The sequence below is a fragment of the Eulemur rufifrons genome, chromosome 5 (genome assembly GCF_041146395.1).
Source record: "Eulemur rufifrons isolate Redbay chromosome 5, OSU_ERuf_1, whole genome shotgun sequence".
NCBI lineage: Eukaryota > Metazoa > Chordata > Mammalia > Primates > Lemuridae > Eulemur > Eulemur rufifrons.
The window spans coordinates 49,926,018-49,940,490 of record NC_090987.1 but is presented as its reverse complement, the minus strand read 5'-3'; the positions used below and the strand labels follow the sequence as shown (position 1 = coordinate 49,940,490).

Genomic DNA, 14,473 nt, shown 5'->3' with positions numbered 1-14,473 from the left:
CGCCCCTCTTGCTGCTCTGTGGAGAAGCATCTCGAGCAGCGGGGCGGGGGAGGCGGAACGTACCAAGTGGGGGCGGAGGGGTGCGGGCCGGAACTCCTCCCTTCGCGCTGCTCCCTCTCCCCGCCCCACCCGATGTCACCGCCTCTCCTCTGCTGTCACCCGCCCGAGAAAAGAGAGGGCACCAAAGGCTGGGCTAGGACGCAGTGCAGGCGCCGCTGACGCTGCCGAGCGAGCGGGCTCTGCAGTCGCTTTTTGCGGCGACCACGGCAGTAGCTGTGACTGGACACGTCTGGAAATGGCGGCGGCGATGAAGAGGCCCCACGTAGGGTATTCACATGTTATTTTTACAGGGAGTGGATAAAGAAGCTTGAGTGCGGCCACGGGCGAAACGACGCTGACACCACAGCTTGAGGCCGAGGCGGGAGTTTCTCCCCACTAAGCTGGCGGCTGCCCGCCGGTCGCACGGCGGTCGGGAAGGGCGGGGCGGCCGCGCGCGTCTGTGTCACAGTGCGCCTGCGCGGCCGGAGCTGGCTGCACCTGCGTCTAGAGCCCGTCGTCCCGGCGCCAGGTGGGGCCCCAGCACCCGCCCCGAAAGCGCAGTACGGTGCACCTGCCCTGGGATCCGCAGGATTGTAAGACCCCTCCCAGTCACAACTTCCAATGGCCAGAGAGAAATTCAGTGCATTCTTCCACATGTGGTATTGAGCATTTAAGAGGGAACTGCTCAGGTACTGGGGAAGAATGCATAACGAAAACTTACCATCTCTGCATAGCAGCAGTATGTGCTCTGACTTCCTTCTGTGCGCATTTGATTTACATAGAGATTAATCCGCAACAATTTGTACATGTCTTAACTTTAAGCACCCACGGAATTACATACTCTGCGGGAAACCATCATCTCCCTCATTGTTAACTGTGGCCTCTAAAAACTACTACGGCATCCTTTTGTGACTTAACGAGTGCAGTTACAAATTTCTGTAAGACTGTCCTTTATGTCACTAATAAACTGAGGGTTCAGATGTCATCACGGAGGATGAGGTGACATTTAAACTATTCCGGGAAGGCCAAGTCCCAACAAATTACTATATAAAGCATAAACCTGCGTTAAAGATCAGGAGTTTTTCCTTTTCTAGGTTCCTGATTTCTTCCAACTATAAAACATTTGGTTCAACATGAATAGTAAGAGAGCACCCTATGGCTAGAAGTGGAATAGCGTAACATTTTAATTTGGGTGTTTATGGCATGAAATACAAAGAAAAAAATTGCCTATGAGAAAGTCAAGAGAGCTCTAGGATAGAAGGAAGACATTTTCATTGTGTTAACTTAGGCCATTTGGAAAATTGTTATTGTTTACCTTCTCTCAAGTAAAAAACCTAATTCTTAAAGACATACTTAAAAATAATCATGTTTTTAGGCATCATAATTACTAGTAAATAGTCTGTCTCAAAAGCAAGGTCAAACAGTGACTCTAAGAAATCCTGAAACAATTTGATTAGAGTTATTCATGAATTAAAGCTATTATTTTTTTATCATTTGCAAAACTAAAAAATTAAAGCTAGTTTCTTGAACTGGTAATACAAAGGTTTTATCCTTCTAAATGGTAATATCTATTCTATACAATATATTTTGCATATCTGCCGATTTTTCCACTCATGATTATACTTCCAATTTCCTCACCCAATTATTTTTTGTATACTTGCAGTGTCAGAATAGCCAAGGGTAATGTCAAAGTGTTTTGTACCTTTCTTTTTTAAGAATGATAATGCTTCTACAGACAACTACCTTATCCTTCTTATACCTACAGTGTGCTTGAGGTGTCACTTACCAGTTGGAAATACAATAACAATTACATGCTATTAATTTAAAAATATTAAAGGGATTAAAACTTGGCTGTGGCTAAGATGGGAAAGCAAAATATATTTGAAATTTGACAGAATTTTTACTTCACAGTAAGCTATTATTGATAAAAGTGACCTGGCAGTTGAAAATGAGTGACACTGTTCCGTTTCTGTGCTTAGATTCAGAAAAAGAAGAATTAAAAAAAAGAAAACGAGTAACACTGGAGTAACTGTTAACTAGATTGTGTAATAATGTCTTCATAGTTAGCCATGGATAGTGGAAGACTTTAAAATGGTGCTCTGTCATTTTGACATAATACTTACATCTACAAGTTGGGGCTAGGTTACCACCAAGATGTACACAGAGCGGAATAAATAATATAAAAAGTTGATATAGATAGGAAGTTCATATTTTATTTCTCCAGTGACATATTTACAGTTGAATGTAAGTTAAAGGCCTGCTTGCACACCAAAGCCAGGTCCTTTGGGTGGTTCAGTCAAAGAGGTAAGACCTCCAGCTGGCTCACAAGAGAAGCGGCCACTCCTGAAAAGAAAAGCAAGTAATATTAAGTTAATGATTAACATTCATACATTTTTACTTAAAAAATTATAATTGTTATCTCACAACAGCCTAGTTAAGTAACTATTTTTCCCTCAAGAACTGGCATGTATTATTTAATTCAAACATATCAACTACTGCAAGATTTTCTCTTCCTAAAGTTAAATATGAAAAGACATATCAAAACTCATAAATATGAAAAATATAAAAATAGCACTAATAATAGTTCTCATTTATTGAGCAATGTACATACATTAGCTCATTTAATGTTTATAACAATGCCATGAGACAAATGGTATAGGCTTTATTTTATAGCTACAGAAAGCAAGGTTTGGCGGATCCAGCATCTGCCCAAAGATCAGAGTAAAGAACTATTGCCCACCCCCCAAAAAAATAGCCCCAGAGAAGATTTTTAAAAAACATGTTTTAATAAACTAGAGCACTATATTTATTCTTTTTATACTTGGATTTTATTTAAAGTGAGATCCACTGTCACAGTGAATAGAATAAATATACACATTTATACACTATATTTGGAAACTGAAAAAAAACTGAAAACTGGATTCCTTGAGAAATATGAAAATTTGGGAGGACGTCCCTTAGAAGCAGTGAAGTCAAAATCTATTTGTATTTATGTTTTTTTAAGGCTATATAAATAGTAATAATTTTTTGAAAAAAGGTTTCAAGACCAGAGTAGCCACCACATCCACAAATAGCAGAAAACAACAGGTCCTGATGGAGGAATTTATGAAGAGGGAGAGCAGAGGAAGAAGAACCTGTCTGCCTTTTTTTCACCCCCACACATACTTTCCCAGGTAATTGCTCACCTCTGCCCTGGCTGACCTCTGTTGCTAGAGCACAGCTCAGCACCTACTCCCTATCACTTCACCCTTCCCCCACCATTCCCTGGCTCTGCTAAATTATTTACCTTGTTCCTGCCACAGATTTTAGCTGAAGAACTTGTTCAGCTTATATATTTTCAACCCCCTCTGGCTTTGCCCTTCACATTCCGTCACCAATCCTATAAATCTGTTGTTTAGAGCCCTAGGAAATCATTTTTTGTTGAGGAGACAGGAAAATGACACCACATAATCATTTAGAAGATCTTTCAAGTTACCACAGTAATACAAGTAATCACGTAATGTACAATAGTACAAAGTCAGAAATTAGTTGATAAATTTGCATTATAGGTCTTTTTGTTCACTATAAAAACAGATCAAATAGCAGTCATATACTATCTGTCAGAACCTAAAACTCATGTTGTAGGGTAAATGGCAAAATGATACTTAAAAAAAAAAAACCAAAAAACAGTATTTGGCTTTGTCATTTTTTATATTAACTAGGTACAACTGCTGCTTTTTAACTGCCAATGAAATAACGAAATGAATTTAGTTTGGACGACCTTTTCCTTTATTAGAGTCCCACTTGTGGTTTAAGTTCTGCTACCCCTTCTGTTGAACTTCTCTGTCCACAACTTTTCTCTTGATCAAATATCAAAATGGAATATGATATGTTTCATTTTAGAAGTCTCCTGAAAGCTGAGCATTTGGTATCTTAATGCTTATCAGTTTGGATAGATATGGGTCTTTTTAAATTAATAATAAGCTCCTTAATACTGATACCCTCTTTACCAACACAAAGGATCAATTTAGGAAGATTATAGTAACTGAAGTTTCTGAAACAATAAATAGAATTAATCATATGTACCTCCTGAACTCTTCACAGGATTACGGCATTTTTGCATATGGTAGTTATTTTAAGAATAATCTGGCCTGGAATTTCCTAAAGTTTGTTCCATGAAATTACAATCCCTTGACATACCTTATTATTATTTTTTTTAGAGTCGGGGTCTGGCTCTGTCATCCAGGCTGCAGTGCAGTGGCGAAATCATAGCTCACTGCAGCCTGGAACTCAGCTCAAGGGATCATCCCACCTCAGCCTCCCGAGTAGTTGGGACCACAGGCATGCTCCACCATGCCTGGCCCATGGCATACTTTAGAGAAAAAAAGGGGGTTCCAGTGGTCCACTATGTCTGGCTTCAAACCATCTCCTTTCCCCGCCACTCACACAATGCATATTAAGAAATTACAAAACTTATAAAATCCTTCAGTTAAGCCTATAATTTTGTTTAATCTACTACTAACGTAATTCTCCCCTAGCCCCATTTGTAAACATGTCTCAAGACAGTCAAGAGACAGTGATTTAGCCCTATCCATTCACCTGACAGCCACAATTTACACCAGGGTTTTTCACGTAATTAACAAAAAATGATTTCCCATGGTATCTCATGTTTAAAATGCCATCTAATAATTACCTTGTTTCATTAAACTTCAAAACGTAAATGTAGTTTTTCAGCCATTCCAACACTCTATGCATATGTATCATTTTAGCTCATCTGCATTTTAGAAAACCTGGCCTTTCTGTAAAGTTTTATGGCTTAAGGACAAACTACTTTATGGAAGTTTAGTGCTTACCTTTTTATTATTGCTGAGATATATTCACCACTGCCCCTACTTTTAGTATAAAAAACCAAAAGTGATTTTATTGTCTACAGTCATCTTTCAACAACCACACTGGTACTATAGCCTAGCTATATATTTTTTATGTTTCAGATATTACCTGCACCCCACAGAATTGTGCAAAATTTAAGATCTTTATAAAACTAAATATGAAGAATTCAAGTTGGATTTAAAAGTAGTTATAAACTAATCTATACTAAAAAGAACTATTAGCAATATGAAACCAGATTTAGAAGTTGTTTTTCAGTGCTTTAAATTAACTGAAAACAAGAACAATTGCAGCACACAAATACTTACTAATGTCAAAATTCAGAAAGAGCATAGTTGACCCTTGAAAAACATAGGTTTGAAATGCGTGGGTCCACTTATATGTGGATTGTCTTCTGCCTCTGCCACCCCCTGGGACAGCAAGAACAACCCTTCCTCCCCTTCCTCCTCAGCCTACTCAAAGTGAAGATGCAAGTATGAAGATCTTTATGATGATCCACTTCCACTTAATGAACAGTAAATATATTTTCTCTTCCTCATGATTTTCTTTATGACATATTCTTTTCTCTAGCCTACATCATTGTAAAATATATGGTACATATAAATATTACATATAAAATGTGTTAATTCACTATGTTATCAGTAAGGCTTCTGGTCAGGTCAACAGTACTGGTAAAGGTTCTGGGGAGTCAAAAGTTATACATGGGTCGGTGCCCCTAATCCCCATGTTTCAAGGGTCAACTTCATTGCCTTACCGCTGGTTTAATATGTTCTTTTTAACAGTCATTTACCAAAAATAAGAAAAAAGCAGTTGTGAGCCATAGAGACATCAGTCTTTTACTAATTTTGGCCAGGGCAGACCTAGTGGTGGTACCCAGAGATCAGTGACTATTGAAGCAGTTTAATTTCTTGCAGTTTTTCATTACTCAAAGACTCACAATTAGAACCTCTTTCAAATATGTGAGTAGAGAACTTTATCATAAAAATACCAATAAAAACAATTAGCAGCTTTGGTTAATTTAAAGAATAACTGTATTACGGTTATTGCTAGCTCAGTCTCTCATTATCTATATATCCAAGATATTAACTTGGGGAGGTAAAGTCAAAAGGTTTTGTTTGCCTGTGCCGATAAGACATTCTACTGTTACCATGTCCAAATACAAGCTTTATACACCATTGATGGATGCTCTGCAATTATTGAAAAATAAGTAGATTTATCTCTGCCTTCTAAATAAGAGGTGTGATCAGTAAAAAAAATAAAAATAGGTTCAGACACTAAAGATTCTAAAGTCTTTGGCTCAAATCCAGATGAAAACTGCCACGAAAATCCCAGTAAAGAACTGTATACAACTAATGACAAGCAACATCCCTATTATTATCAGATGCTAAAAATGTTTAACTGTAGTATTTGGTTTCTGCTTATTAATGTTAAAATACAATGTTATAGTATCTCCCATGTTAAAAATAACAAATTCTAATTTCATCCCTGACATTCCCACCCAGGCTTATGACTTTAAAAACCACGTCTAATAAGTAATGAATCTCCAGTCATATTTCCAGCCCTAAATTCCAGCTTCACATCTGTCTGTCAGTATTCTACCATGGATGTCTAACAGGCATCTCAAACTTACCATGTCTAAAACAAAATTCCTGACTTTTCTAACCCCAAACTTTGCCCTATTCCAAATCTTCTCCATTTTAGTTAAAGGAATCATGGAGATGCTCAAGCCAAAAAGCTAGAAATCCTCATAATTCCTCAGCCTCAAATATCCACTACATTCTAAACTATTCTCTGCATAGCAACTAGGACAATATTTTTAACAAGACTGCTCATATCATTCCCTACTGAAAACCAACAGCAGCTTTTTATTATATTTGGGATTCAACCCAGATTTCTTATCTGGGCTCCTATCTCCCTCTCTGATCCTTTTCACCACTTTCTTCCTCAGTCACCTCATTGTAGACATACTGTTTTTTCCTCTAGAACCTTGATATGTCCTCTTCCCCCCGCCCCCCCATCTCTGGAATACTGTTCCTCCACCTATTTACATGGTTCCTTCCAGCTTATCATTCAGGTCATGGCTCAAATGTTACCATCTCCAAGAGGCCTCTCCTGACTAAATTTATTCCCAATCATTCTCTATCCCCTAATCCTACTTCATTTTTCTTAATAGCATTTTCTCATTCAGATATTACATTTGTCATCTGTCTACATCACTAGAATATAAGATATATGAGAACTTGATCTTGTTTACAACTTTATGCATAACTTAAAATACTGCTTGGCACACAGCAGACATTCAAAAAATGTGAAATAAATGAGTGTTGCGTATGTAATGTAATGTGATGCAATAAAGTAGACTAAGCAACTATCTGCCTATTTGCGTGGCAATAGAGTAATACTGGATTCATGTTGTCAACTGTAGATCACAGAATTAACAAGGAAAGTAGGAGATTCTAAACAACAAAATTATGACTATAGAATTATAAACCATCTAATCAGAAGAAAGGGGGCCATTTAAAGAACTCAAGTGGACTTCACAGGGGAATCTTCACTTGAGGTATTAAAAAAAGTATCCAGAAGTTGAAAGAAGTTATGGGTTTGAGTACAGACATAAGAATAGCATAAACTTATTTAAAAAACATCTGAATCCTAAAAGGGAGCTGAAGTTTGTAGAAAAATACTATGAAACATGAACTCTTCTGGGGGGAGGGTAGCTATATTTGAAGCAAGAATAAGGGATAGGACCAGTAGCTAAGAAAGATACTGTAATGTTAAACAACAAAAGGTTTCACTTCAGGTGCCTCCATAAAGGAGAATGATTTTTCACAATGGAAATGTTGTATCTCCTAAAACAAAGCAAGTGTACCCCCAAAAGTGAAGCAAATTCTATAGACTTAGGGTGTTGAAAGTAGCATATGTATGTTTATGAGAAAAGAAAGTAATAGTTAACAGGGACCAGCTAGTGTGTATTCAACTTAAGTTACCCTGAATTGACCTCATTTTCTCACTAAGTAGGGTTATTAGTCTGCCAGAAGGAAGAGAGAGTACTTCTAGAGAGGAAACTATAGAACCACTTATACTTAGCAATTCAACTTCAGGGAATTATTATTTTTAATAAAACTTAGAAAAAAAAATTTTAAACAGGAGAATAAAGAGCACATAACAGCTCTTTTAAAAACGTCAGAATACTAAATGATCATTAAACCTACAAACATGTTGAGAGAAGGAAAAGTTTATATGACTTAAGTAGAAAAAACTTTTACAGAGGGATTACAACTATATAAAACCATGCAAACATTTGCTAGTATTAAGAGAGAATTTTGAGTAATTGTACATTTAGATATGAAATAGGAGCTTGTTTAGCAGTAAAAGTTCAGTTCATAATTGAAAAAAAGGAATTAGTAAAACACAACTATAGGATGGGAACAACCTGGATAAGCAATGGATAAATAGAAAAAGATCTAGGCATTCTGACTATTAAATGTAATTAATTGTATAATGTATCTGAAATAAGGGTTGATATAATTAGGCTGCATTATTATAAGTTTAATGTGTGGAACAAAGGAGGCAGTCCCATAAATGCTCTGTGCTACTCAGCACGTATCTCAAATACTATGATTAGTTTAAGTATCACATTAAAATCACTAGAGCCAACTAGAAAACCCACAGAGGACAGAGACTAAAGCTGTGTTATATAAGGAAAAACAATGAAAAACCTGTGGTTATTCAATCTGAGAAAAAGGTATGGGAAGACAAAATAGCTATTTCAAGTAACTGAATGGCTGTCATTTGGAAGAGGTATTCAAATTATCTGGTGTTGGCTGGGTATGGTGGTTCACACATGTAATCCCAGCACTTTAAGAGGCTAAGGCAGGAAGATTCCTTGAAGCCAGGAGTTTGTGACCAGCCTGGGCAGCATAGCAAGATGCTGTCTCTACAAAAAATAAAAAAATTAGTTGGGCACAGTGGCACGTGCCTATAATCCCAGGTACTCAGGAGGCTGAGGCAGAAGGATCACTGGAGCCTAGGAGTTCGAGGCTATACTGAGCTATGATTGTGCCACTGCACTCCAGCCTAGGTAATAGAGTGAGACCCTGTCTCGGGGGGAAAAAAATTGTGTTGATTCAAAGGACAGAAGTGGATTTTTAGGTGGCAAATAGAGGAGAGAGTCTTTGGGTCAGTCTTCTAGCAGTATGAACTTTTAAACAATGGAACAGATTTCTATTTGTAGTAAATTTTCCTCCTCTATAAATACTCAGGTAGATATCAGATAATTATCTAATAGGGTTTTGGGGGGAAAAAAATTCTTACTCTAGATACTATCCAAAGCTCTTGCTAATTTCTATGAACTTAGGGTATAAAATTTTAAAGATTAAGTTTATGTGAAAGATTAATTTAGGTTAAGCCATTAAAACTTCATATATATAAACAAAAGCATACCTTGGCCCAGGTTTTGGAATTTTCCCAGCCTTGAGCTCATCAATAATATCTTCAATATCCTTAGGTGTGAGATCCTCCTAGGAAAAAACAAATTACAATAGTCATATTGAAACTATTTCCTGCTTAAGCATATTAATTCCCAAAACCAGCTATTTTATTGTCTGACTGTCTCTCAGCTCACAAGATAGTTACCAAGGTAGCAACAACTGAATAATTACTATATATAGCATAGAGTGCTAAATATAATATACAACAAGAGCTATAGCTGAAGAGGCGATACAGAGTAGTGCTTTGAAGTGAAATACATCTGCATTTGAGTCCTGGCCCCCTCTACTTACTAGTAGTCTTGGACAAGTTACTCAGCATCCCCAAATTTGCTTATTTGTAAACCTACTTCAGCATGTTTTTGAGGAATAAATGAGAAAATATATAAATTAGAATAGTGCCAAGCCATATGCTAAATAAATGTTGTATCCTTGAATAAACAATGGGGTGTAAAAAGTAATTAGTAACTTGTAAGCAGATGCCTAGTATCTATCCGTAATCCAAAGCTCTAACTACTACTGAAAGAATCTCTATCTCTTGGACAAATACATCCATAGACTTCTAATGCTTCATACAAAGCCTTGAATGTCTAATTCCTGTTTAAATCAAGAAATAAATACCCAGAGGCCAAAAACTCAGTGAAAAGCCATATTTTGGACAAGTGGAACACCAAGCAAAACTTGGCTTCAGGGTTTCAAAGCCTAGAGGGGCAACAGACAAAGCCATTCCAGCCCAAGAGACTCTAAAGAGACCATCCAAACCACACAAAGTTAAGATCCCAAAAAGCTATACCCTCAATATAAGAGTAAACTAGAAATTAAACTGTCCCTCAAAGAAAACTGCTAGTCTGGAACCTTTTGCACTGAGGGGCTGGAAAGACATAGGATATAAGGAAAGAGGCTTTTCCTGGGCCAGTAGCACTTCCAGGAACAAGAAAGGAGCAAAGCAAATCCCTTTTTTCCTCTCTGTACAGGGTCTTACTCTGTTACCTTAGCTAGAGTGCAGTGGCATCCTCATAGCAACCTCAAACTTCTGGGCTCAAGCTGGGCCAACAGGTGCGCACCACTACACTCAACCAGTTTTTTAATTTTTTGTAGAGATGGAGGTCTCGATATTGCCCAGGCTGGTCTCTAACCCCTGGCCTCAAGCAATCTTCCCGCTTTGGCCTCCCAAAGTGCTGGGATTATAGGCATGAGCCACTTCCTGGCCACAAATCCCTTCCAGAATAATCTACCTTCAATGCAGTCCTCAAAGAATTTCCATAAACAAATTTCTAAGAAATATGACCCAACAAGATATCCTGAATGAAAACCATGATATAATTAGGGTGGCAAGTGATTTTTTAAAAAGATAACTAGAAAACTCCACATATCTGGATATTAAGAATATTTCTAAACAACAGGTCAAAGAAAAAAATCAAAATGCAAAACCTGCCAAATGCTCAATTAAAAAAAAAAACAGCAAAACTTGTGAAATCCAGCTAAAGCAGTACTTAGAGAGAGGTATGATACCATCTCTGTAAAATTTTTAAAACGATATATTAGTCTGGCTATGTACATATATAGAAAAAGGTTAAAAACATGTATAGGAAGAATACACACTAAATTTATGATAATGGTTATCTTGTGGGATGAAAGGAACAGAGTAAGATTTGGGATGGGGATGCTTCACCTGTGTATCTAGCTTATTTCTACAAATGATGATGATGATAACAATATCTGAAGTAAAATGTGGCAAAATGTTACTATCTGTTAAGTCTCGGTAGTTGCTACACCAAGGTTATTCTATATGTTTATATGTAAATTACTAAATTTTTCATAATTTAAAAGTTTACAAAATTTGTCATCATCTGGAGTTAAATGCAAAAATACTTAAAGATAATTTTTTAAAAACCTGGATATTTACCCTAACAGCTTCTTCTAAATGAATAATTCATTTAGAACCAACATTTACAGGACACAAAATCAATATTTAAGATATTTTAAATATGATATCATACAACTTTAGCTTATATTAAATGAAATACTCACATAATAGTTGTCATTTATTTGAACCATTGGTGCATTTACACAGGCCCCTAAACATTCCACTTCTATAAGAGTAAAAAGTTTGTCAGGTGTAGTCTCCCCGACCTTTATTCCTAAAAATATAAATAATCTCCATTAGGATTAGGTTATATTTTAACAGCAATTTGGTTAAAGAAAAAGAAAATCCACAATATATTACAAAGGTATATAAAAAGTATTTAAGAGTATTACATTTCTTTAAAAAAAGAAACTCTTTATATAACAGGCAAGGATTTACGTGAACTTGTTCCTTTAAAAAAAAATCAAATTTCAACAAACTCATCTCCAGTGTTTGTTGTTATATAGCAGTGCATCAGACTGTATTTTCATTTTGATTGTGAAAATTATACTAAAATCAGTCACACTATCAGATTAGCAAAAACTCAGAAATTTTTAATGTCAAAGGTTATTAAAGATATGAAAAAGGAGTACCTCTCATACATTTAGGGAAGTCACTTTGGCAACATATGGTAAAGTCTGACCCGTCTATTCTACTTCTTATAAATAACCTCAGTATATAACAGGACAAGTATGCAAAGATGTGTGTACATGAAATCATTGCAGAGTAACTTAATTTATAATAGAAAAATGAAGCAGACATATATATCGTGCTACAGAAAGATAGCCAAAATAAAGTATAAAAAGTGTAAATATAAATACATTTGTGTATTTAATAATTCACATGATATAAAATCTATAATAAATACACCCAACTGTTATCAGAATTTACACCTTGGAGTTGGGGGATGAGATTTTGAGCCAACTTCAGCTTTCTGTTTGATATACTGCCCAACTATTTTTACAACATGCAAGTACTTTATACTAAATAACAAAATTAAAAGATAAGTCCTTTTACTTCATTTGGCATATATAGGTATAATGCAGCAATGGCATTTTGTACGAAAAAATGCCTCTTTACTTTTTAAATGCTACTGTTATAACACCTATTTCAAATTTCCCTTCCGAAAGCATTCCTACTACACTCTTTTTGTTCTGTGGCCTCTTTGGAAGAATACATGCGCAATAATAGTCATTTTTTACATACCCCATGCTATCACACAGTAAGTGAAACATAATTTTCTAAACAATGAAAATTTTAAAACTCTTAGAAGCTTTTCACACATACTTAATCACTAAAAAAGAAAAGATGGTAGATAACTCAGCTTTGAGGCTGAGAACTAAGGAAAACTTATACAAAATAGAAAGAAATAAAGGTGGGCAAACAATAGTAAAGACAAAATTTTACTGAGAAAATACGGATCCAATAAGCTGGCAGATGTTGGCAACTTTAGGTAGAAATACATCAAATCTATAAAGACAATTCTATTTTTTTATCAAAGTTACAAATATAATGTATCCCATACCAAGCTTTTTCTGAATGGCCTCCAGTATGCTGTCAGAGTTTCGAAGCATGCAAGGTGTAGTAGTGCAGACTTGAATGTGATACTTTCCAACTGGCTTTCGATTATACATTGTATAAAAAGTTGCTACTTCATATACTCTCATTGGAGGTACTTGTAAAATTTCTGCAACCTAAAATATTAGAACATTTTAAAATAAGCGAATTATACTGTTATTAATTGAGCTTTTTAGATATGTTTTAAAAAGTACAATTTCAACCTTGCCTCACTTTGGTAAAAACAGAAAATTTCTTCAACAGTGGAAAACATACTTGCATCTGATAATTACGAGATATAAACCCTTCAATTTTTGCAGACATCTTACACTTAAACCACACGGAGCACAAAAGCTAATGGAGTTACAGCACTTCCTCCTTCTACCCCACTCCTCACCTCTGCAAAAGGATATTCTTTTTCTCTAAATCTTTAAGTCTTTCACTGTTAAGAATTTCTACTTTGATCAACTCATATTTTGTAATTTAAACTGTCTAAATGGCAAAAATACAGTGGCCAAACCCCAATAAAGGAAACAATTAGATTTTTAAAACCCTTCATCAAAAAAGCCTTGATGTTACTAATGAGGTATAGTACATGCAAATGGTACAGCAACAGAAAAAAGGTTGAGAATCAAAGCTATTAATCCATATTTGTTTACATATCTGCATTTAGATATGTAAACTCAAAATTTTATATCTCTGCATACTATATGTATGCACATACATCAAACACACGTACACCTCTCCAGAATAATACAAAACACTACTTCTACTTCATATCACAATACTCTTTTCAAAAGCTGGATCTTATAGACAAGTACTTCCCAACCCTTCGCATCAAGGCATTAATAGAAAATATTAGTTATTTGTTTTGATGTCCTGGGGTTCAGGACTAAGGGGATCACTATCTCAGCATGCCTCTCTTAGGGCAAGTCTGTTAGAGAAAATAAGGCTTTCCAGCAGTTTGCTAGGGCTGATCCTTGTACAGTCTATCATGATTATAATCCTAGCTACAACTTTCTAGGTGACCCAGTATCAGTAAGACTTCCTATCTGGCATTCTTAAAACTATACATATATCCATGTTCTGGCATAAAAGAAGAGCTCATTAAATGAAATTCAGATGAAAAACATGTGGAACTTTCTCTATTAGCAATTCTAAAGGAAATGTATTCTCAAAAGATATCTATCATGGCTTACTTATGACAGATAAAGTAGCTGTGCTATTTAATTTGGTGGTTCTAAACCAGGGATACATCTCTGAATCTGGGGAGCTCTCTACCAAAATACACCTGCTGGAGCCCTATTACTGAAATAATTTAATAAATCTAGAGTGAGACCCTGATTGTCTTAATTTGAAAAAGCTCTCCCCAGAATTCTGCTGCACACCTCCCTATGCCTTAGTGACAATTAAAGAGATAATTAGTGAGCTGATGGATTTTTTTGTTGTAAGGCTGGGTTTTTCTTGGGTTGGGGCAGAGGAAGGGAAGCAACATTAAAATAAAAGTTCCAAATGTGAAGTGGAAAGAATCTTGATTCTATTCTCTATACCCTATTTCCTGCCTCTTCCCCCATACATATCCAACTCTAAACAGATTAGGACAATATTTATTTTTCTT

The 14,473-nt window shown here is 36.0% G+C and overlaps 1 protein-coding gene across 1 annotated transcript in view; it reads right to left on the bottom strand.

The window, feature by feature from the left end:
• Positions 1-2,232: 2,232 nt before the first annotated feature.
• Positions 2,233-14,473, bottom strand: part of NDUFV2 (NADH:ubiquinone oxidoreductase core subunit V2) — a 30,813-nt gene continuing 18,572 nt past the window's right edge. The window contains exons 5-8 of the mRNA XM_069468264.1: positions 12,824-12,992; positions 11,424-11,533; positions 9,349-9,425; positions 2,233-2,382 (exon numbers count right to left, since the gene is read on the bottom strand). Of these exons, the coding sequence (XP_069324365.1) occupies positions 2,289-2,382; positions 9,349-9,425; positions 11,424-11,533; positions 12,824-12,992 (450 nt within the window). The 3' untranslated portion in view covers positions 2,233-2,288. The remainder of the gene's footprint in view (positions 2,383-9,348; positions 9,426-11,423; positions 11,534-12,823; positions 12,993-14,473) is intronic.